At 46.5% G+C, this 24932-nt stretch overlaps 1 protein-coding gene across 1 annotated transcript; it reads right to left on the reverse strand.

Annotated features, from left to right (window-relative positions):
• Positions 1-3134: 3134 nt before the first annotated feature.
• Positions 3135-24654, reverse strand: ATP1B2 (ATPase Na+/K+ transporting subunit beta 2). The gene is made up of 7 exons (XM_061590762.1): positions 24304-24654; positions 12322-12450; positions 10934-11038; positions 7650-7855; positions 6918-6974; positions 5788-5886; positions 3135-5102 (listed from the first exon to the last, which is right to left on the reverse strand). Exons 1-7 carry the CDS (start codon positions 24413-24415, stop codon positions 4938-4940), a joined length of 873 nt encoding a protein of 290 aa, XP_061446746.1. The 5' UTR covers positions 24416-24654; the 3' UTR covers positions 3135-4937.
• Positions 24655-24932: the final 278 nt, after the last annotated feature.

The following is a 24932-nucleotide window of genomic DNA, read 5'->3' on the forward strand; positions in this document are numbered from 1 at the left end:
TCATCAAAACGTCTAAGGGGTTCACATAAAATATGTCATTAAAAATATAGATATAATCAGAAGTTAAAACAAGATGACCTAAAAAATGAAAATATAAAGACAGCAATTTTAAAAATATACATTATGAAATAAAATTACATATTAAAATAAATGTCAAATTTACATGCCAGGTTAGGCTTGCTTAAACAAAAAGGTTTTTGGCAGGTGCAAACACAATACAGCCTAATGTCAATTCTCAGGGAGTTCATTCGCAGGACCAATTTCCCATGAGAGTGCTCATTAACAGCAACATTCCTGCAGAATTCTGTTTTGATTCCCAGGTCAGAAACGCAGCAGATGTAACAGCAGTAAAATGGGCTGTGAGCTAGAGTGAGAGCTGCAAGTGCGCACACACTAAGAATAGCCTCCACAGGAGAAGGGCCCCGAAGAAGCTGCCACAGGAAAACCTTTCGGACCCTCCAAACCTCTGCAGCAGAGCGGCAGCTAGGAAGGGCTGCCAATGTCATTTTGGTGCCCCATGGTGGAAAATCCACATGGCACACATACACCACAACTCCCAAGAAACAGTGAAGAGGTCATTTCTATAGAGCCTCGCTCTTTGCGGAAGGGAGGTCCTCCTGATGATGGGCCACACTCAAAAGCCCCTTGGCTTACTAAAAAGCGTAGGTCTGCCCTCCCTTGCTTGGCACTCACATTTCTGTCACAGTCTCACTTTGCATTGGGAGGGGGGTAGGAATCTGCTTTTTAAAGGCCAACTGCTTCCTCCTCTCCCTGTCAGCTCAATGAGAAGAAAAAAGCTACAGCGAGGCTTTAATGGAAGCTATTCATTCGGTCTGGCTCACAGGGGAGAGGGAGCTTCTGCCAACATCTCCCCCGGTGGCTGTTGGCATGCCAGCTTCACCCAAGTGATTTAGGGGATAGGGCACGCTTGCCACCACCCCAAATTACCAGGGGACTATTCGTGTGCTCCCCCCGCACCTTATGCTTTCCTGGAGTATAAAAAAATAATGACCTTAAAAAGAGAGCCACTGTAGTGTAGTGGTTAAGATGCTGGCCTACAACCTGGGAGACCAGGGTTTGAATCCCCACACAGCCATCAAGAGCACTGGGTGACCTTGGGCCAGTCACTGCCTCTCAGCCTCAGAGGAAGGCGACGGTATACCCCCTCAAATACCACTTACCACAAAAACCCTATTCATAGGGTTGCCATAAGTCGGAATTGACTTGAAGGCAGTCCATTTCTTTCTTTCAAAAAGAAGCTCCCCCACCCCCAAATCCCAGCATGCCTATTTTAAAGGGCTTATTTCAGTCCCCTAAAGTGCCCGATTCCAGTCTGGGGGAGAGGGTTACATGTTGCCAAAAATGAGGACATGCATCACCAAAAAGGAGACAAAAGAAGATTCAGGTTTGCGTAACATTTGCATGTGCTGGTTTATATATGTAGGTGCCAAGTTCAAAATAATGACAATACTTTAAATGCATCTCACCCTAGTTGTTTTTTGGGGTGGGGGTGGGGAACAAGACTAGGACCAGGGGCTTGTGTGCCTGCTCCAGGCTGTTGTCCAGGTGCTGCTAACTCATGGGTGGGCATCTTCAAGACCCTCCTCCCGTTGCTCTCCCTTCGTAGGGTTCTGTATTTTTCAACAGAGCTCTGACTGGACAGCCCTCCAGATAGAGGACTATCCTCTGTACACAAGGGGTGACCTATTCTACTCTCAAAAAGCCTACTATTTGGGGAATTGTAATATGTAGGCCCGTTGGCCCAACCACAGAGAGACACTGCATTGTCTCCCCCAAAGCAGTCATTTACTCCAATGCGCATGGCGGCTGGTAGCTCCGGACCAGCAGGACAGTGGAATCTGCTCTGGGATTTAGTCCAACTGGATTCCACCAGCCCACTGACTTGGAGCCACCAGCCGCCATAGCTCCCATGGCCCCTTCAACAGTCAAGAACAGAGGAAGCTGCCTTATACTGACTCAGACCATTGCTCCATCTGGCTTAGAGCTGTCTACCCTGACTGGTAGCGGCTCTCGAGGATTTCAGTCAGGGAATTTTGCAAGCCCTACCTGAAGATGGCAGGGATTGAACCTGAGACCTTCTGCATGCAAGGCAAATGCCCTACCACTGAGCTATGGCCCTATCCCCTTAGAAGTACTTCCATTTTTGTCCTGTCCTCGCTACCCATTCAACTAGAGTGTGTGCTTTATGTGTTATGGAAATAGCCAAGAACGCAACCACCATTAAAATGAAAACATGGCACCATGGCCTACACCCTAAAGCAGGTGTGGGAAACCTCCAAATGTTGTGGAACTACAACTTCCATGATGGCCAATGGCCATGGATGATGAGACTTGTATTTCAGCAACATCTGGAGGGCCAAATGTTCCCCATACCTGCCCTGGAGACAACTTATGGGAGAAAGATAATAGCTTGCATAGCTTAGCAACAACCGTCTTTGGAAGAGAACAAACTATCACAAATTGGGGTTTAGGGAGTACCACAGTTTCTGTGGAGCCTGGGAACTACCACTAAAGGGGACCCAATATCATGTCTGGCCACTCTCTCTGGGGCCCAGCAGCTGCAGTTAAGCAGAGGCCTGTGGCCTGTAGCCTAGCAACAGCTATTAGAGAGCCACAATTACTTTTTGACCAGTATTCCTAGCTTCATGACCCTCAGCCAGAATGCCTCCATCCTGCAAAACTCTACTTTTTCAAAACATTTATTTAATTTTGCACTGCTTCAGGAAATCAATGCCTTCCACAGTTCCACACTGTATCATTACAATCAGTGTTTATGTATCTATTCATTTATTAAATTTGTTAGTCACTTTTCTGCACAAATATGGGCACTCAAAGCGACTTACAGTTAATAAAAAGTAAAAGATTCACTAGAAAAGACAGGAAAAGAGGAAGGATTGACTCCATAAAGGAAGCCACAGACCTGAACTTCCAAGATCTGAACAGGGTGCTTCATGACAGATGCTCTTGGAGGTCGCTGATTCATAGGGTCACCATAAGTCGAAATCGAGTTGAAGGCACATAATTTTTTTTTTAAAGAAACAGTATATAAGGTAGTGGAACATTATCAGCAAAGCTATATCTAAACGCACACTCAAACATCCCAACACAAAAACCAAGTTTTTAAAGTTTTATTTCTCATCTTTACAGTAAATCTGATACAGGCAATTAAATATTTCTGCAAATAAACAAAACACAACAAAACGTTAAAAAGCCAAGGAATTTAAGTTATGCCCTTCCATTCATACACATAATGACTTCTCAAAGATGCAGCCTTAGAGGTAAAGGGGTGAAATTTAATAAAAAATAAAAACAAGGAGAGTTTAAGCCCCCATCGCCAAAATGAGTTTGCTTTCTTTAAAACACACTGCTGCTGTTTGACAAATATTAACAGGGAGAGATCAAGCAGGCAAAAAAATCTCCATCAGTTAATTAAGGTGACTAAAGAGGGATTACTGGATTCAGTCAATATTTCTCCTTTCAACTTATGGCAGAACCAGTGGTATGTCTTTTTTAAAATATCATCTCAGTGCAATGTGCCACTATTATAATGGATTAAAACTGTACACTAAAGAATGAACAGAGTCAGAGTAGACCGTATTTAGAAAAAAAAAGAGGGGAAAGGATGGTAAGGGTTAGCCTATTTCGCAGCTGCCATGGCAATTTCTTCTGCTAGGAAATAAAAATGGCCACCATTCACAAAGAAGCCTTTTGTCTGCCATTTTAAAAAGCTGATTACAATCAAGAAATATATGACACGCTATTGCCACACAGAAGTCAAGAGGAAAAGAACCCTTCAACTCTTGCAGCCATTTTGGACTCTCATGGCCAATGCATAATTTCTACAACCAGGATGGAGAAGCCTTTTGGCTCACCATAAAAGATCAGATTGCCACAGGACTTACTGACAGGAGTAGCCACTTACAAAATGGCTGCCATTCCACACTGATAATGATGGCCATTTTGTTTATCATATAGCTAAGAGTAAAGCCATTTTGCTTCTTGGCCAGTTAAACAAGTAGCTTTTTGCTACATAAACAGCACAACTCTGCACATATTTTCACAGAAATAATCCCTGTTGGGGTCACTGGGCTTACTCTTTAGTTAAGTGTGTGTAGGAGTGCAGCCAAAAACATGTTTACCCCCACTGATATACTTTTGCACATTATGGCAGCCAGAAGCTTTTTTGAGTGACAAAGGCAAAGCGGTTTCCAACAGTTAACATGGGTCAGTAGGCCCCAAACCACAGCATTGCTTTTGGACCCCAAGAACACGAGTTGGCCCACCGCTTCCCATATGAAAGAGTGCCAAACTTTCATAGCAGAACCTCTTTAACAGGTTTTGAGGCAGGAGCTAAACTGGTAGAAAAGATGAAGGGGGAGGAAAACAGTGCTGGAAAGGTTTTTGTGGATAGCACACAGGAAAATACAGAGGACTCAGCAGTACCTTAATTTTTAATATATATAAAAAATATCTATATACATTTATTATTATATTAGGAAATATCTTCCAGGGAAGGTTCAAGGGAGGGGGGGTCACAGCCTCTGAGCTCCCCACAGACCCTATGTGGGGGGAGAAGGGAGAAAGCGAGAAGTGTGGTTAGAACGAGCCGAAGTGGCATCCCAAATATTGAGAGGGGGAAGATGAGGGGGTGAGTGGATGCAAAGCCTTCGGTTTTAGGGCCAAAGGAGCTGGGATTGTCTAACAGCAAAGGTTAGTGACCCTAGGGTGAGCAGCAGTGACCAAGAGAGCACCTCAACCACACACCTCAATCTCCCCCCCCACTGCTTCCTTCAACATCAATAGGCCACCCATTCCAAAACCTGTCCCCACAGCAAACAGAGCCTGTAAGAAAAGATTAGCTTTTGAGGGTGTTGGGCGTGAGGGGGTGGAGAGAGGGAAGATGGATCAAGAAGATCTCAGTCTTTGTTGACCCGGATCTTGAAAGCCACCCGGCCGGCAAATTTGTCCCGCTCGTCGGTCGTGGCAATGTTGGCGGCGTTGATCCTGCACTCCACATTGTGGTCGTAGTTGAAAGTGAGGTTAAGGAACTTGACAGCCACAACAGGCTGCGTGTAGTTTACCTGTGGGGGTTTGAAAAAAGGGGGGAACAGAGTGAGGATTGAATTAGTTGAGAGGATGTCATAAACAGCTCCATTTGTCTCCCCACTTCTCTTCTTTCAACACTCTAAGACAGCCTTCACCACCCTGGTGCCCTGCAGATATTTGGGACTACAACTCAAAATTCTGGTACAAAAAAAAGTCTAGGCGGCTAAACCACAAATTCATTTAAAAAAAACATGCATGCCTATTTTTTGTCCATATGCTTAACAACTGAAGTGACTTTAGCACTTCTGGTAGTTGCTGTCTGAGATTTCCTCTTGCTTGGGAATTTCTCCCCTTGCATCAGGGATTATGATTTTCCACTTTCAACAGCAAGGTTTCTATGGACCAAAAGTTAGAGCCACTCTCCTATTCCCCCCCCCAAAAAAAGTTAGTCTAAGCCTGCAACACTCCTTTTTCCTCTCACCCAATCTCCTGCTGCACCCCTTTAACCAAAGATGTCACTAAGAAATATACTTTGGGGTTGAAGAGGAGGAAAGGAATTGAGGGGATTTGACAGAAACCCTGAATGTTTGCAAGAAATTCCAGCAGCCTAGAGACTCAAGCAGGTGCAGATGGTGAAATGGGTGGAAGGGAAACCTGGGAATTTCCCAGCATGCACTCCTGCAAGTGATGGGGAGACAGCTCTGTGAAGCCAATACTTACATGAATTTTTTTGCCATAGTAAGGAAAATACATTAGGTCGATGTTTCCATTCGCTGGGAACATTGCCATCTCTCCCAGTTTCTGGGTATCCTCCTCCTTCTGTGGGAAGGAAAAAGAGGGGTGTCAAAATATAGTGTTTACTCTTTTGCCTCCTCCCTGACATGTGCATAGCATGCCACGCCCATTCACTTCCACCTTATCCTCACCATTCCAAAGTCACTCTTACTATGATCTTTCTCTTCCCTGCCGGCTGGCTATTCCAATGGTCATCTGACACCCGCCCAAGTGTTCTCCCCCCCTCCACTCCAACTCGTCTATCACCAGCTATGTAACTTCACTGCTTTCACATTCCCCTCCCTCCAGCATATATCCGAAACCTCCAGAGGTCCTTCCCAAACCCCACCCAACATTGTTCTTACTAGAATTTCTTTCCTTAGGGTTCTTTCCTTCTGATGGCAGAAATGTAGAAAAAGACAGAGTGAACGAATGAAGAAACAAAGAACAAAAAGGGAAGGAATAAATGAATAGATGGGGAGCGGGGGAGAGGGAAGAGAACAGCCCTTTATAAAAAAGAAGAGAAATGAAGAAAAGGAATGACTTTGCATATTCTGCACCATACAAATTTTACACTCAAATATACACCATTGAAACAGAAGTGTGGGTTGGCAGACAAGGTATTGAGGATGAAGGAAGTGGGCAGTGACTTCCCCAAAGTCACAGAAGGAAGTATGTGGGGTCTAGCCAGGATTCTGGATTGCTAGACTCTTCCAAAGGCAAGGCAAGTTGAGCTGGTTAGCAGTAATTAGTAGCAGAAATGCAGGACTCTTGGGGTCACTCTATCCCTATATCCAAAGGCAATGCAGGAAAGCAGGAGTAACATATCTTGGGTTCTACTAATCCACTAAACAGTATCTCCCTGAACGATTCTAGATTTGTCCTCTAATCTTTGGGTGAGATAAGACCTTACCTCATGCCTAGGCTTAGGTCTCTGAATGCACAGGTTTTTTTAAAAAGAGACAAGGTAGTAAACAGTGGAGTGGTAATGGAATGAAACGAGCAAATGGCAAGAGAAAATAAAAAAGATGGAGGTGAGAGAAGGGTCTATGTGGGTGAAGGGTTTGAGGCTTTACCTTTGCCGTGCAAGAGACATTCATGGGCCGGTGGTCTCCTGCGTAAAAGTTCATGACCTGCAGAGATGAGGAGGGAGAAAGGATTTAGGGTCTCGCATGGGCCTTCCCACACATCTCATCCTCCCTCTCCCCCCAAAATGGGCTGAGCATTGTGGGGCGATAACACCATCTGCAAAACAGGGGCACTGTTTGCTTCACTCTGGGAAGGACGGACACTTCTGTTTTCAATACACCAGCCTTTGCCACCTGGTGCCCTCTGATTGGTTTGCGCTGGCTGGGGGCTAATGGGAGTTGTAGTCCAAAACAACCAGAGGGTTTATCAAGGTTGGCAAAGGCTGCAATTCACTATAAGCTAGAAGTCAGCAACTGTTATTTCCCCCTCCTTCCATGGAGTTCCAAAGAGGCACGTAAGAAATGGCATCAGAACTTGTGAGGGTTGAGGCTCGCTACTCGTGTCTCAGTACCCCTTAAGCAAAATTCAGCGGTGGACAGAATCTGTAGGCCACGTGCAGGGAACCTTTGGCCCTTTGAAGTTGCTGAACTACAACTCCCATGAGGCGGAGCAAGCATGGCCAGTGGCCAGGAATGATGGGAGTTGCAGTTCAGCAACTTCCAAAGGGCCACAGGTTCCGCACACCTGCTATAGCCAGTAAAAGCAGACCCACCTTAACTGGGATGAAGGACCCACACCCACAATTCCCAGCTCTGTCAACAGCACACTGGCAAACTTACCCGGTTCATTTTGACAAGGATGCAAGGGTGCCCCTCCCGGTAGCCATAGGTGGTGTCATTGAGGCCTGAGCAATCCCCCAACATGGTGCGGTTGAACTGGCATGCCGTCTTGGGTTGGTTCACCACCCCGGGGCTGTCCGGCTCTTCATGGTACTTCCCTGGAAGGCAATGTTGATTGCTGGCTGCTTGCTTGGAATTGTTGTAAGCTACAAGGGGAGAGGGAAGGAAAAGCCATAGTTCAGTGGTGGAACACCTCCTTGCCTTGCAGAAAAGACCCCCGGTTCCACCCCTGGCATCTCCAGGGGCAAGGATCAAGTAAGCTATGGTCTGGAGGCACATAAGGCCAGCTCTCTGCTGAAGCTAAGCAGGGTCAGGTCTGGTCAGTGCCTGGATGGAAGACTGCCTGGGAACCATATGGAAGCCGCCTTGGGTTTCATGAAAAAACAGGTGGGGTATAAATGCTTGCATTGGCTGCCTGTATGTTTCCGAGCTCGATTCAAGGTGCTGGTTTTAACCTATAAAGCCTTACATGGCTTGGGACCACAATACCTGATGGAACGCCTCTCCCAACATGAACCCACCCGTACACTACGCTCAACATCCAAGGCTGTCCTCCGGGTGCCTACTTCGAGGAAAGCTGGGAGGATGGCAACAAGGGAGAGGGCCTTCTCAGTGGTGGCCCCCAAATTATGAAATGATCTCCCTGATGAGCTGCGCCTGGCACCAGCACTGTTATCTTTTCAGCGCCAGGTCAAGACTTTCCTCTTCTCCCAGGCATTTTAGCATGTGTTTTAATTGGCTTTTAAATATGTGTTTTTAAATTTGTATATATGGGGCGGTATACAAATGTAATAAATAAATTAAATAAATAAGCTAAGTGGGGGACAGGAGAGACCCCTTTCTCCCTGACACCCCAGACAGCAACTGCCAGTCAGGGCAGACAATACTGAGCAAATAGGCTGCTATGGTCTAAGGCAACTGTCTGCCTGTGCCCATATTCCTAAAGAGCGAATGAGGGTATGCCCAAAAACCCTGGTCCTCCCAGTCAGAAGTTTCCATGCCCACCTGTGTCGTATGCCCACTTGTGCCACCAATGGATTGTGTGTCACCATTCAAGGCACTTAAAAGTCTCAGCTTCTTGTCTGTAAAATGTATTTTCTTTCTCAACCACCAAAGTTTTAAATACTTTTAAAACCAAATAGTATATGGGTATATCTCCTATAGGTGGGTGAACACAGATAGTAAACATATTAAACCCAATACCAGATTCTCTACTAAAATCTGGAATCTTTAGCGAGAATGAACATGGCTCTTAATGATCTACAAAGATGGAGTTATCCAAGGAGACCTCTATGACCCTGGAGGCTAGTCCCTGTCTCTCAGCCTAACCTACCTCACAGGGTTGTTGTAAGGGTAAAATTGGGACGTGGGGGTGGGAGAATCATGGGCACTGCCTTGAGCTCTTTGGAAGAAAGGCAGGACATAAATGCGATGAATGAAAGATGATAAAATGAATGCACACAAGCAAGGTGTGAAAGCAACTCATCCCCACATGTCCATCAGCATCCAATACTCAGAGCTATATTGTCTCTGAACTTGCGGGTGTTCAACTGAACTATTATTAATAGATCTATTCCCCCTCCCCAGTCAGTTTGCCTAATCCCCTTTTAAAAAGGCATCTTTTTGCCACCACATCTTGAGGCTGCAAGCTCCTCACGTTAATTATGTGTTCTAGGAAGGAAGAACAATAAAGGTGGTGAAAAGCCATTTGGAAGGACTGCAGCTTCTCCAATGTACCCAGAATGAAAATAATCGTCCTTCTGCTGTTGCAGATCAAACAGGTCTCAATGAGTTTGGGGAGGGGGGTATTTTTGGTACAGTAATTGTGTCTTTGAAGGTGCTACCAACAGTCTACCCAAATGACAGCTGCTTTTCAAAATTCTCAGTGCCTTTTTCTAACCTCTGAAGAGCATGAATTGACAGTCCAGATGTCTATTAAGCACAGATCAAAAGAGGCTAAAAAACCCCCCTCCAGCCCACAAATATATGCAAACTTTGAACACACCAAGAGCACTTTGCATTTTTATAGCTAGAGTGTAAACAACTAAGCCGCACACACATATATAAGGCAGTGGAAACGCTTACAATGACTCTGCAGAGGTGGTCAATATATTGCAGGGTTTTGGGTGGGGAGAATCTACAGAAGGGGGAGTTTCAAAGTGGGGATGTACCTCAGTGGCAGAGCATCTGCTTTGCATGTAGAAGGCCCCAGGTTCAATCCCCGGCATTTCCGGATAGGGATGGCAAAAACTCCCAGCTGAAACCCTAGAAAGTGGCTGCCAATCAGTTCAGGCATTACTGATCTAGACTGACCAAGAGTCTAACTTGGTATCTAAAGCAGCTTCCTATGTTAAGCCACCTCTTCCTTAAAAGGTAAAGGTGTCCCCGCACTTGTAGCGCGAGTCATTTCCGACTCTGAGGGTGACGTCTTGCGACGTTTACTAGGCAGGCCGTATATATGGGGTGGGGTTGCCAGTTCCTTCCCTGGCCTTTCTTTCCCCCCCAGCCTATGCCGGGTACTCATTTTACCCACCACGGATGGATGGAAGGCTGAGTGGACCTCGACCCCTTTTACTGGAGATTCGACTTCCTCCTTCCGTCGGAATCGAACTCCGGCCGTAAGCAGAGCTTCGGCTGCATTACCTTCCTTACATAGCACTTATGTAGACAATGCCTCCAGTTAAGAAATCACAAATAATTCTTCTTATATTAAATTATACCTGATTTTATAAGAGAGTGGAATACTCTTGGAGAAAACTGAAGAGAGGGGAATATACACATCTGGTTGAAAAGTCGTATTTTTTTAAGGATGTTTTGTTTTAATATATTTTAAAGTCTGCTTTTAAGATGTTTTAGAGTGTTTTTAGTGTTTTAATTTGCGGCCCTGGGCTTCTTCTGGGAGGAAGGGCAGGATATAAATTTACATGAACAACAACAAAGTTTCACACAGGAAGGAGTTCCACTGGTTAAGGCACCAAGCTTGTTTTTTACACTTGCCACCTCTAGGGGACCTCAGCTATGCATGCTGGGGCTACAGTAAAGGAATAAGGGTATAGCAGACAAATGGAAGGACCAGGCAGGGGCTTGTAGTTGTTCCTATGAACAAATAATTTCCTCTTTTGCCCTCCCCATTCACTGTCCAGCCATCAGCTGTTAATTAAATGTCATTTGGCAGAAATGATTGGGAGGGGGAGGAAGGGGTCATTCCCTGACCCATTACTTACCATCCAAAAAGTTATTTAGCAACTTCACGTAACTCTCCCAAGTTTCAGTGTTGGTCACATTGTAAGTGATATCCAGAGCATCCGTCTTTGGGCGAATCATCATACCTGCAAGGTGGTCGAAAAGGCACAGGTTGGAGAGTAGAGAAAACAGATTTTGATATATATGTATGAATGTATTTAGGAGACCCATCTATTCACTCCAACTCTCTCTCCCCACATATAACACCAGGTTACCAACCCTTCAAGACTAGCCTTTGCCACCTCAGCACCCTGCAGACATTTTGGACCGCAACTCTCATCAGCCCCAGTTACCATTAAAGCACAAAGCATCCCCACTGCAAGGTCATGAGGTCAGACTAGGGGACCACAATAAGCCTTCATCCACCACATGCAAATATCAGCCATAAGGTCCTTGTGAGGTGGGGAGCCCTCGGGGTAAGCCAGTTTAAAACCAGTTTGGCTTGAAAGGCACATGAGGGCACAGTCACAGTGCACACTGGCTTTGCTGCCAGGGCTTCCCCCCCGCAAAGAATCCTCCGAGTTGTAGCCTGTGAGGGTGTCAAGAATGGTCTATTCAAGATGCCTAGTTCATCATCCTCCCTGCACAGAACTGCAATTCCAAGGGTTCTACAGAAAGACGAAGTTATATTTAAAATCATTTTTAAATCTACAGTGTAAATAAGCCCTATCTGCTAATTTGGAGCAAGATGTAGATATTTCACCTAGAAACACTCACATCCACGTATGTTTCTGAACACGTACAGAGTTAATCCTAGCCAGACTCTGCACATCTATGCAGCTTCTAGGCAAGATTAAACCCTGACACCTCTTTAGACATTGATGTCAAGATTTAAATGTGTTAACTCCCGACTTTTACCCTTGTTGGAGATTGCAGCGTAGGCATCGAACAGAACAAGGTGGTAAAAATTAATCACCTCAAACTGTAGGAGAGAAACCACTTTTTAAAACCCCTCCCCAGTCTGAAAACCACCCTTTGAGCAGAAAGTTAGCACCGTAGGGATGAGCTCTGGCTAAATCATCTCTCCCTGAAGAATTTGTTTTCTTGTCTGCAGGGACTTTTTATATTGAAGGGCATTCAAAAGTGACATAAGCATATTCCTTACAAGCCCTAACCCTCCATCCTTAATCCTGTGCCCTCCAGATGTTTTGGACCACAACATCTGGAAGGCACCAGGTTGGAGACAGCTGCACAAGTTCATCAGGAGTGCTGGGGCTCCAAGGAGCACACTCAACACGCGGCCAAGGCCATGCCCGGAGGATGTCCATGCAAGACACACATGCGCTCACACAAAGATGTGTACCCATCCATGTCCTTTCTCCAACATGGGCAGCATGGATCAGTGGGAGGAGCACGCTACAAGCCTCACCTGGGACGGAGAGACGATCCTGATATTTGGGGTTGAATGGATCCACTGTCTGCAGCATCACCCACATTGTGAGCGTGAAGAGGGCAGTGAGGAAGCCATAGAACAGCAGGTAGAATAGCAGGATCATTGCTACAGGGTGGGGAGGGGAAAAAAAGAGATCAAGTTGAGGGGAGAGAGCCAGGCATCAGCATCCAGAAAAGTGCAGCCATCTCTCCCTTACTTAGGATTTGCCTCCCTCTGCCCCCTCCCTGTTTTGTTAGAGACCCTTTGCTATTCTGCCAGAGCAGGTACTATTCTTAGACGCACCTGCAAAAAAGCTGTCATCAACCTCTGGTTGTTTTGGACTACAATTCCCATCAGCCCCAGTCAGCACAGTTGTGGGAGTCGTGGTCCAAAATGCCTGGAAGTTGATGAAGGTCAATCGAGAGAGAGACCTGGTAAATTGTTACCAACAAAATCCCCAACTGATAATCTCCTGCCCCTTCTAACCCAGAGTACTCTAAGTTCTAAACACCTACCAAATAATCACATCATTCCTTCAATCTAACCTTTCCGCCCTCCCCCCCCAAACTTTGCTTTTTGGCACCAGTCTCACTAGACACAAGGGCTTTGTGCCAATTTAATTAGATGATTGAAGAAGTAAAGGAAACCAGAGATCTCCTCTCCCCCCCCCCAACACACACACTCCATACACAATCTCTAGAATATCCCAAGTGGTTCAAGAGGAGGGCAACTGCACTATCCATGGCAGATACACTTTAGGGACAGGAAATTAAAAGGGGAGGCATACACTGAACCCACCCCCTCCCAAAGCTTTGATACTCCTTTTGAGGGAAAGTCACGCTTTTATTTATATATATCCTGCCCTTCCTCCCAGTAGGAGCCCAGTGCAGGAAGCAAAGACACTTAAAAGCACTCTAAAACATCACAAAAACAGACTTTAAAATATATTTAAACAAAATATCTTTTTAAAAAAGCTTTAAAAACAGATTAGAAAGCCATTCCAACACAGGCACAGACTGGGATAAGGTCTCTACTTAAAAGGCTTGTTGAAAGAGGAAGGTCTTCAGTAGGTACCGAAAAGATAACAGAGATGGTGCTTGTCTAATATTCACAGGGAGGGAATTCCACAGGGTAGGTGCCACCACACAAAAGGTCCGCTTCCTATGTTGTGCAGAATGGACCTCCTGATAAGATGGTATCTGCAGGAGGCCTTCACCTGTGGAGCACAGTGATCAACTGGGTACATAAGGGGTAAGACGGTCTTTCAGGTATCCTGGTCCCAAGCCGTATAGGGCTTTGTACACCAAAACCAGCACCTTGAACTTAGCCTGGTGCTTGCATGTCAAACATGTAATGCATGATAAAGAAAGTGGATGGCTAGGATTCCTGCATCCCATGGAAGAGGGCCTAGAGATATTTCTGGAACAAGATCTGGAGATATTTGCCAGTAATGCCCCCAAAAATGTACAGGGTGGCCCATTTCCAGTTCTGGGCCAGATAAGTTGACTCCAGTGGAGCTTTGCTGGAGCCCAGTTTTCTGTGGCAAGGCCCAGACATGAAACATGCCTAGGATAAATGTTGAGAGAGTTTCTTTTTTATTATTTAAAATAATAATAATTCAAAATAGCACAGAGCACTGGCAAGGAGAGCAGGATCCACTGAAGGTCTCTGGGTACAGCAAGTGAGGACTTCTATGACTTGGTGGGACTTAACGTTTTAAAGTTTGGAAGATGACATCAGGCAGGGGAGGGCTTGCAAGAGAAACAGACCAAACGTAACTGCAATGGGGAGGAACGTCCCTACTAAGTCTCCTATCTTTTGGGACCAAGACAGGAATCACAGGCTACCGATTTTGCCTTCTTTAAACTGAGAGGAAATGGGGTTTGTGCACAGTTGTGATATCTTGTCAATGTGACATGCAGAGAAATGGGCTGCCACAATCTCTCATACTAGTTTACCTGCTTTCCCTACTGGCTTCTTTTTATGACATCAAATGCTTCACCAATCAGCCTGCCAGATGCATCTGCCTAGCATCCAACCAGGGCCAGCGCCAGGGGCTGGCCAGGTTGGGCCCTGGCAGAGGGCCCCTCCTTAGGGTGAGAGGGTAGACTCCAGTTCCGCAATCTGCGGCAGCATCGGCTCCTGACCTCGCTGTGGATCACAGAGGGAGCTCTCAGGCACCCTCCCCAATACAGTCAGTGTGGGCTTCAATAAGCCCACCCACACACCCCACCTGCCTCTCCCATACTTGTGAATGATGTGCGCCTATGCCTACCATTAACCAAGATGGCGGCAGGGGCTTTCCTAAGGGGCTGACGCCTCTGCCACCATCTTGGGCAATGGCAGGCATGCGCACATAGTCATTTACAGTGACGGGAGAAGTAGGTGGGACATGCAGGCGGGTTTATTAGCCCTGTGCCACCTGTAGGGAGGAGTTGGGCTAGAGCACTCCAGACATGCCTGGCGCCGGCCCTGCCTCCAACCTCAATTTCTGAACCCCATTTCCTTCAGCAGGGCTTTCTGTCATGGTGTGTGCATGCGCCAATCTTATAGAATATCCATTTTGCTTTCCCAAATGGGAAGTTGCCCTCTTACTCTCATGTTGCTCCAAGGCGTAAGTATGAAGCATCCATTTCTACCTGCCATTGAGCTTGGATACCACTCATTAACGAACGACATTCCTGCCGCAGATCACATCCTACTCCCCCTCCCTGTACACATCTCTTCTTAATTAATAATCAATATACCTAATAAATATAAATACAGCCACCCCACTCCAAGGTGGTATACTTTTAGGTGAAAAGTCCCACCAACAGTCAAGACAGACCTTCCCCTAATGTCAGCTACTCATATCAATATTTTCACCTATTACAATGCAAACATTTTTCATCTACTACTTGGTGAAGAGGGGTACTTTGTGTACCAAAATATTTTAGCCTCAGAGATCTTCCTCCAGCCTAATACAAATGCAGAATAACCTTCTGATGGCCCTCTTTCTCTAACACTCCCTGGCATACAATTGAAGTGCTTCACATTCCATTTTCAGCAGCTAGAACCTAAGGTTGGTGGTAGGCTCACCCTCCCTCATCTTCACTGTCCACCAAACATGGTACTCCTTGACCATTTGGGAGAAAATCCCAGGAGGGCAGGCCTCCAGAGCACACTGTCCAGCTGTAACCAGCTGACTAAACACTTTGACAAAGTTGCTCGGCTCTCCAGTGCCTTAGACGCAGCTGTCATGGCAGCTCCACCCGAGGTGTCCAATGCAATGTCAAAGCCAGCATATTGGGATCAGTTCCAGTTAATGCAGCCTGATGTGGACAAGATGCCACATGGGCTCATGCTGGGAGGAAGGGCAGGATATAAATCAAATAATAATAAATAAATAAATAAATAAAAATGGGTCACGGGTATAGTAAACTCTTTCCGTGATGGTGTGATGCCCACTGTCCTTAAAGAGGCAGTGGTGCATCCGCTTCTTAAAAAGCCCACACTGGACCCAATGGAGTGTAACAACTTATACACCAGTTGCCACCCCCCCTTTCTTGGCAATAGTGGTGGAGAAGGTGGATGCAGAGCAATTGTAGGTATTCCTGGATGAGACTGATTATCTAGATCCATCACAATCTGGATTCAGACCCGGTTTCGGAAGAGAATCAGCCTCGATTGCCCTGAAGGCCTTTATCCTGAGCGAGGCAAGGGGAGTGCAACCCTGCCACTTCTGTCCAATCTCTCAGCGGCATTTGATAGCATTGACCATGGTATACTCGTGGACCAATTCAGTAGGATGGGTTATCAGAGGCACTGTATTATGATGGTTCCGCTCTTGCCGTCATGGCTGCACCCAGAGAGTAGCACTGGGTGAGTGTTTCTCACCCCCTGGCCCTTGTGCTATGCGGTTCTGAAGGATACTATACTTTCCCCAGTGCTATTTAACATCTACGTGAAGCTGTTGGGAGGGGTGATTAGGAGTTTTGGAGCAAGGTGTCAGCAATATGCTGAGGACCTGCGGCTCTATTTCTCCATAACATCTGAATCAGGAGAGGCTCTGCACCCTCTGGATCGGTGTCTGAATGCTGTAGTGGACTGGATGAGGGCCAAAAAACTCTGCTTGAATCCTGGGAAGATGGAGGCTCTTCGGGTAGGTGGTTCCCATGCCCAGGAGATAGGCAGGTTACCTGTCCTGCATGTGGTCTCATTCCCTCTGAGGGACCAGGTCCGTAGCCTAGGGGTAATCCTGGATTCATCTTTGTCACCAGAAGCACAAGTATCCTCTGTGGCTAGGAGTACCCTTTACCAGCTTTGTTTGGATTGTCAGCTGGACAGGAATAGCCTGATCTCTATAGTCCATGCGTTGGTGACCTTGAGCCTGGATTACTGCAATGTGCTCTATGTGGGGCTGCCCTTGGCCCTGGTTCAGAAGCTCTAGCTGGTGCAAAATGTGGCAGCCGGATTGCTGCTGGGAGCACCTTGCTGACAACATGCGACACCCATTTTAAAACATCTGCACTGGCTGCCCATCCACTCCCAACCAAGATTCAAAGTCCTTGTATTAATTACAAAGCCCTGAACAACTTAGGCCCAGGGTATCTTAGGGACTGCCTGAACCCTTATATCCCAGCAGTTACTGAGATCATCTGCAGGAGTGGCTCTGGTCATCCCCCGAGTTGGTGAGGCTCATTTAACACCAACAAGAAAATCGAGCCTTCAGTATCATCGGCCCAGCCTCTGGAATGCTTTGCCAACAGAGATCAGCAGGCGCTTTCTGTTTAAACTTTTAAGCACCTGCTGAAAACCTTTCTGGTCCACCAGGCTTATGCAGGCAATTAAGGAGATGTCTTTTTTCACAAAGGATGATCTTTGTTTTTATTGTATTTTTAATGTTTTTATTCTATTATTGTTTTTTAACGTGTTGTAAGCCTCTTTAATGTTTTTAACAAAATAGTGGTATACAAATATTTTATAAACAAAAAATAAAATAAAAATCCAGTGTTGACAAGGTTATCAGCTCTGGAGACTTACTATGAATATTACGTACGTGTTGCACAATACGGCTACCTGTTGTAAAGGCCACCTACTTTTTAAATCTTGAATAGGCAGAAAATGAAAAGGAAAAAATAGGTGCAGATGTACTCTACCTACAAAAAACTGAAGGTGTTTTATCTAGACTTACGTAACTAATTTGTGCAAAACTGAAAACTTACTTCTAGAGAGGCTGCCTGCAAAATCCTCAGTGTAGACATGGAAATAGGATTACTAATGCATTTGGATTTGCAATTATTTTTAGATAAAACTTTCCCAAAGGAATATTGCATTTAAACAGTAATAAATAATAATGGCATAGCGATGGATTTTCTGCATCAGCAGTGGGTTGGACTGGAGGACCTTTGAGGTCCTTTCCACCTCAGCGGCTCTGCATCAAAATTTTGTGCAGTCTTTTTGCTAATGCTATCCTGTCATTTTCTATGGAGACAATGTGACAGAAACAACAGTTCCACAGCAAACCATTAGGTGACAAATTTTAATATGGGGGGGTGAGAAACTGATTTATCTACTCAACTTGCTCCAACACAGATAACTTGGAACCCTGCTTGTTAAACACCATCAGAAAATGTGGTCCTTTGCAGAAGAACATAATGAAAAGGGGCCACTTTAAGGAGCTAATAGTCTACACCAGCCTTAGCTCTCCAGATATTTTGGATTACAGCCCATCAATCCCACCATATGATGCTGGGGCTTCAAGGTGAATGGCTATACTGGTTGGTGGATGATGGACACTGCAGGCCAAAACATCTGGAAGGCACCAGGATGGGGAAGGCTGGTCTAAAAAAGGCAGAAATAACATCCAACCTAGTGGTGGTTGGTGGCTCCACATTAATGGGGCAGTGGAATCTGCTCCATGTTTTAGTCTGAACTTTCAAGAAGCTATCAGAGGTGCTTCCCTGTTATATATGGCTTTCAGCACCTTGGACAGCTCCTCAAAAGTTAAAACCCAGGGCAGATTCAACTGCCCCACTGACGTGGCACCACCCGCCACCACTAAATCTATTGCCCTCTTAGGATCCCCAGAATAAAGGCATTTTAGCTGAAGTTCTGCAATAAATATGTTTATTTAACTTCCGAAGAATCAATTGCTTATGGCCAGAGAGCTAAAATCTTTATAATCAGTGGAAAATCCTTGAAATGTATAAGAGGTGATCTAAGGAAGAACTTAATAGCCACTCAGTTAATTTGTAGTATAAATCTTAGCTGTAGAGACTCAAAAGACAGAAGAGAGAAATACTGCTGACATGGTGTCAAATGAGTAAATTTATTACTAAAGCAATCAAAGTAACTTTTCTGCAATCTTTTTTAATCTCCTTGGAGTCAATGTTCAGGTCTGGGAATTTATCAGCTTCTAACTATTTTTTATCCCATTTTTCAGACAATTATTTTTCCCAAAGCAGCTCACATCAATGAAAAAAACAGACACGGGCCTGCCCATCAGGCTGGCACACTAAAGCCTTCGCCTTCAAATGTAAAGCCTGGCTGGATCCATGCTGCTCTCTAGACTTACACAGGGTTTACTCAAGGTTTACACCTAGCTCTCCTGGGTCATGCAAGCTCTTCCCAAGCACAGGCCCTTATTTGTGAAAATAAGTAGTTATGTTAACCCCAAGATGACTCTCGAGTTCATGTCAGCAGCCCTCTGTTGACAATGTAATTACTGAAGTAGATCATGATTGCCATTTTGCAGATTGGGTAATTAAGGGCAAGAGGAAGTGACTAGTTCCTCCCAAAACTCCACCCAGTAAGAATCTGTGGGTACAAAGGTATCTGACCTAGGCCTCCCAGAACCAAGTTGCAACACCTAGTTTCAATGTAGGCCACACAACTGAAATAAACGGCCTATTCAAATGAACCAAGAGCCATTGGTCCTCTCCTGTAGAGTCTAACATTACTCAAGAAAAGAGCCAGAAGCTGGAATAGCCAAAAGTAAACAAGAAGAAAAAGGAAAGGCAGAACTACAGAGGGTGGAAAAAGAAGCCTCGAACCTGTATACAAAAATGTAATGATGTGCTGATAACATCAGAGTTGCCCAATGCATTGTTAAATATATCTTCGAAATGTGTTAAGCAATCCGAAGAGCCAAGAGTCAACCTTCGGTAATCTCATTGTAAATTTTATAAGACTGTCCCCATGAACTCTGAGCCTCCCCCCCCCACAGCAGCCTTCTGGTAGCTAACCCCTTGCAGGCACCGGCAGCGTGGTCTAGTGGGTCAGCCTCAAGCCAATCATGTGCCATTTTTCACGAGAGACAACAAAGCTCACTGTAAATGCTTAAAGGTACTCAACAGGCAAGCCTGAAAGCAGATACCCCACACCAACCATTTAGCCCAAATTGTGCTCCTCAAACACCTGCTCCATGACACCCACACACCCACAACGCCAAGCTGGAAAACTGCAGCTCACAAGACATTAACCCGAGAACCCTTAAGTCTCTGAAGGCAGAAGCTGAGCTGACAGGTTGGGGCTTCGCTAATTCTGTTTGCGTGTTGCACACACACTCGCACACTAGTACACTCGGGAATCGCAGGAAGAGCAGCAGAAACATGGGCATCCACCGGGGGGGGGGGAGGAAACAGATAACCCCCATCCCAATGAACCATAATCCCCAGATTCCCAGTTTTTTTTTTTAAAGTAAGTTTCTAGTATTTGCAGAACCTGAGATACGATACAAAATGTACAGATGCTATTCTTAATTTTTGTGAGAAATTAGTCCGCTCTCCCCTTCCAGTGTTTTACCTCCCTCCCCCCAAAACAAATCCTGTGGATAACCATTAGCTGAAATTAGATTGGAAAATGATGTGTTCTTTGCTCTGGAAGAATCCAAGGTCTCCCAAGTACCTTTAAGTCATCCACACCTCTTTTTAGGGAACCCCAAAAGTCTTAAGCTGCACCTTTGGTCACCTTCATTAAAGTTCCATCTTTGCTAGGTTTAACTACCTGCACTAAGTGCCCCCTTCTCCCCTTAAAACCTTCCCACATGCCCCCAAATCCTGCCACGGAGCCTCATTGTCTCCCCTCCTGTTTCCAGTTCCAGGAACATTCGGCCACTGAGAAACCCCCTCTACCATTTTTTCCAGATTGCACCCCCCCAAAATTCACAGCTAGACATTTCCAGTACCCTAGGACCCACTTGTCTCCCAACCAGCCCCCAACACTAACCTATCAGATCTCCCTTCCACCCTAGAGAACACTCATACTCCACCAGGCTCTCTGTTCCACATCCAATCCCCCCTCAAGCTCTTTTGCATGAGGAGCACCCCAATATTAGGAAGAACCAATATTAAAAGTTCCCACATGCTCTCACCCTACTCCAAAATCCCTGCACTGGGGCCAACTCCCTGAAGCTCTCCTTTTGTTTCCTGACACCAATGGCCAGCATCCCTGGACAGACAACGTGGCATGGGGTAATTTATCAGGGGATACAGATTTGCGATTGGGTGATGAGTTTCTTTAACCCTTAGCAGATACCTTAGGGATAGATCTGCTTCTCTTCCCACCCAAAACCCCACAAGCACCACTTGCATTCCCCTTCACTCTTCAATAAAATACCTTCAAATTTGAGAAGAAAAACGTGGGGGAAACGGTGCACCCCTAGCCTTTCCCCTGCTCCTTGTACGCCTTTTGCCCCACTCAGGTCCCAGGTCCTCCCCCCCTTTTGCTAGCCAGTACCAGCTGCATTCAGCAGGGCCAAGCCTACACCACTATTCCACCCCCACGTACTCGTTCCGCAGTGCCAAAGCCAACTGAGCCCCCCCTCCAGCCAAGCCAAGATGGAACCCTGCAAGTACAGTCAAGTGTTGGCCTCCCTCCCTCAGATCAGGATCAGCTACCGCAGTTTGGTGGGGGGAGCAATCTGCTTTCTGCAGTGAAACACAAGCCAGGCTCAAAAGAGAGTCTCTGCCAGCCTCCCTCCCTCCCAAACCACCAACACACAAACATTGTCTCAGAGGCCACAAAGCAAAGAGAGTCATAAATTGTAATAAAACGCTAAAAGCGTGAATTGGGGCAAGGGAGCAGAGAGAAAAAAAGGAGACCAGACAGTCAGGGAAGCCTTGTTTTGCAATCAAAGGCATCCCCCCCCCGCCATTAAAAGAATAAAAAGCCAAGGGGCAAAAAGGCTGATGTTGAGCCACAGATGCCGCACTTTTTTTTTTGCAGCACTGGAATATATTGGCAAGGAAGATTGCAAGAGATTACAGGCGGGGGGGGGAGGTGTAAGGAATGGAGAGGGCAGAAGTAGGGAGCAAGAGGGAACAAGAGACCAGATTTACAGAAGGGGGGTGGGGTGAGGAAGGGACCGGGGTGGGGGCAACGCAGGGTCTGATGGACAGACTACAAGTCTTGGAAAAAAATTTCCCCACAGGCATATGTGGAGCAAGGCTTCCAGGAGAGTTTCAGGGTTGCAATGCGACATGTCCAAAGGTTGGATTTCTCTCTCCCCCCCAATAATTTTCTTCAATCTCACCCTTCTCAACTTTTCCATTCCCACTTTGAATCAGCAACATCCCAGCCAGCCAGCCCCCCCCCCCGCTGCAACCCCCAGATAGTAAGTTGGAGTGGCAAGAAGGGGGGTAATACTGGGAGGAGGGGGGGAATCAAGGAGTACGCAGACTTGGAGGGGGTAGAGAGTTTGCAACGGGGAAGAACTCGCCTGGGTTCAAAGAGTCACTGTGGGAGATCTAGAAAGACAAGGCCCCATTTATGGGGTGATTTGTGAATGAGGGAACCCACAATGTTGGCTTGGTGGTTGGGGAGGACCTATAAATTAACAATTTTGCAGATTAAGGGGGCCAAAATTGGAGGGGAGATAGCATAATAAGATTTAGGAAGGCATTAGTGCGTGGGGGGATGCCTCTAGAGGATTGAAAACTTGCACGTTTAGCTGGGGGTAGAAGTTAAAGATTTGTGAACAAATCAGCAACAAATTTTGCTGGTGGGGGCATTTTAATCAGGGGTAGAGGATGCCCTGCAAGACAGTTTTTTTTTTAAATACAGGACAGAGTGAGAGGAATAACAGGAGCTGCAGCCGGCGAAGCCCCCTCTCCTCTGGTGCCAGGAAGGGGGCTTGTTGACAGACTGGATGGGCAGTGGGGGAGGGGGGCTTTGAGGCCAACTCAACAGAAGGAAAATAATGACCTACTTTCCATTCTGCTGTGGCGGCAGCAACAGTACCTTTGGCTGCATCAATCAATATTAAAAATGGGGGGCACTGCCCCCCAAAACAAGAGCACTAAGAAACAGAAAGCCCCTTCCAACCTCAGGTGCCCTCCCCCCCCTCCAGAAGTCTTAAGCGACCCTACACAGAATCTGACTGCTGGGACCGTAAGTGCCCCCCACCCCCCAAAAATACTGCAGTTCTATTTGTCTCTATTTATTCAGATTCCCCCCCATCTTTGCCACTCTGCAAGAATGCCATAACCTCGCTAAAATCAGTCTCCCCATAAAGCCCACTTTGCCTCACCGTATCCCAAACACAGCACCCCTGAGGTTTTAAAAACACACATCATGATTTTGTACCTAGGCAGCCTCTATTGTCCGATCTGCTTCCTTTTTCCCCTTTAGAACTGGTCTTCTAGGAGTCTTTCAGATCTTTAACCCCCCCTCTCCAAAACTGCCTTTCTTAGCTCTACAAGGAGGTGCTGTGGTAATCTCCCCCATTTTTAAAGACTGAAGTGAGATCCCCACATTTGTATCCTCTTCACCACCTGCATTCAGGATTTCTGTCTGTTGTCATCTGCTTTTCCATTTTTCAGGGTGGGGGACAGAACTGTCAGACCCCCCACTCTTATTAACCTGCCTTCTAGAACGTTGCAAAGGCAAGAACCTCAGCATTTCCACCGAAACCCACAAAAGCAGACTGGGGCCCAGGTAAATCCACAGAGACACAACACATACATATTTTGCTTTATATGCTGGTTAATGATGAATTGTTGCAGTTGTCTTGGTCTGTGTGCAAATAATCTGACGCTTCCCCCTTTGCTTCTTTGGGGTACAATCTTGGCCGCTATCCAAGGACACACAAAATTCCCTTTTTAAAAGAGCTATGCGCAGTCTTTCCCCCCCCTCCAAAATTCTAAATGAGAATTATTTTAGAAGTGAGAACACATTAGGATTTCACTGCTGTCCCTTCTAGAATTCTTCCCATTTCTGTGCTCTAAACACCAATCTAGAGCCCCTCCATTAATATGTATTTATACATATATATGTATAGCCACGCAATACATCCTGAAGTTCACCATAGGGACCCTGGGGGTGCGTGTGTCATTTTAATCCCTAACCCTGAAGAAAATCTGTATGTACCATTTAAATCCCCTCTCCTAGGTTCCATATTCCTCAAGGTCTGCACTTTCCGTTTTCTGTCCCTACCAACTCCCCTATGACTTATGTCCCCCCATAGCATCACCCTTCAGAGCCCCCCCCACATTTTCCAATGCACTCACAAGGGCTCTCTATGCACTTTCTACCCTCAGATCTATTAGAGAGAAAATATTTCCCATTTCCCCCTCCCTACATAACACCCCCACCACACAATCTCCCGTTTAACCATTATAAGCCTCTCCCTTCCATAACGCTCCAAAGGAGCCCCCCTTTCAAAAAACACCTTGCAAAAAATGCCCCCCTCAAAAGAAACAAACAAAAAGGCCCACAACCCACCTACATAATCTTTGCAGAAAGAAATATGAACAATCTTTCCTTCCAAAAAGGGGGCTTTTTGCAAGAAGAGCCTTGCTTTGGCTCTCAGTTGTCGTCCCCCCAACAAAATCTCCCTAAAATAATCCATCTTTCATGGCCCTGCCCCCCCATCTCCACAACCCCCCCCCATTTGAACTCTCGCGTCGTTAATTCCTCGCCGGAGGAGGAGGCGGGCAGCCGAAAGGGGCAGCAAAGACCCCCCCAGCGGCAAGCGGGCAGGCAGACGGGCTGACTCACCCCAGCTACTCCCGGTGCGCCCCATGAACTGATGCGTCCGGGGGTTCCAGATGAACTCCTTCCACTCCGCCATGATTTGGCAGCAGGTTTTCTTCTCCTTCTCGACGGCCATGAGGGGCTTCAAGGGGGGGGGCAGCCGCTGGCAAGCCGGGGAGCGCGGAGGCAAAGGGGCGGAGGCTGATCTTCAGAGCCCGGTCCCCCGGGGGAAAAACAGCCGCAAGCGAGGGAGGCGGAAAGATGGAGGCAGCGGCTACCTGGAGCGAGGTGAGCGCGCAAGAGCCAAGTCCGGGCACCGGTTCCGAGGATGCTCAGCGCTGCTCCGCCGGGGCAAAGGGAAGAAGAGGCCGCCGCAGCGGCAGGACTCCTATTTATTCCTCTTGCCCCGCCCCTCCCCACTGGGCCCCGCCCATGCTCATGAATATGTAGGCCTTGCCTCCCCTGATCCTGCTCGGGCTGGATGCTCTCCAAACCTCCGCGCCCCCCTCCCGCGCCATCTCCTTTTCCCCATTCAAGGATTTTCCCAACGGGTTGGCTTTCTTAAAGAGACACTGTGTGCCCGGGCGGGGGGGGGTGTGGCGTATAACATCAGAAGAGCCTGGCTGCTGGATGAGGCCAAATTTATTATTTAT

This window comes from Rhineura floridana, chromosome 11 (genome assembly GCF_030035675.1).
Source record: "Rhineura floridana isolate rRhiFlo1 chromosome 11, rRhiFlo1.hap2, whole genome shotgun sequence".
NCBI lineage: Eukaryota > Metazoa > Chordata > Lepidosauria > Squamata > Rhineuridae > Rhineura > Rhineura floridana.

Excerpts from the sequence above, each read along its gene's own strand:
- ATP1B2 (XM_061590762.1), bottom strand. The coding sequence starts at position 24,415 with ATGGCCGTCGAGAAGGAGAAGAAAACCTGCTGCCAAATCATGGCGGAG. Across the intron at positions 12,451-24,303 it reads GCGCACCGGGAGTAGCTGGG|CAATGATCCTGCTATTCTAC; the intron begins GTGAGTCAGCCC and ends CCCACCCTGTAG. Across the intron at positions 6,975-7,649 it reads TCCTTGTCAAAATGAACCGG|GTCATGAACTTTTACGCAGG; the intron begins GTAAGTTTGCCA and ends TCATCTCTGCAG.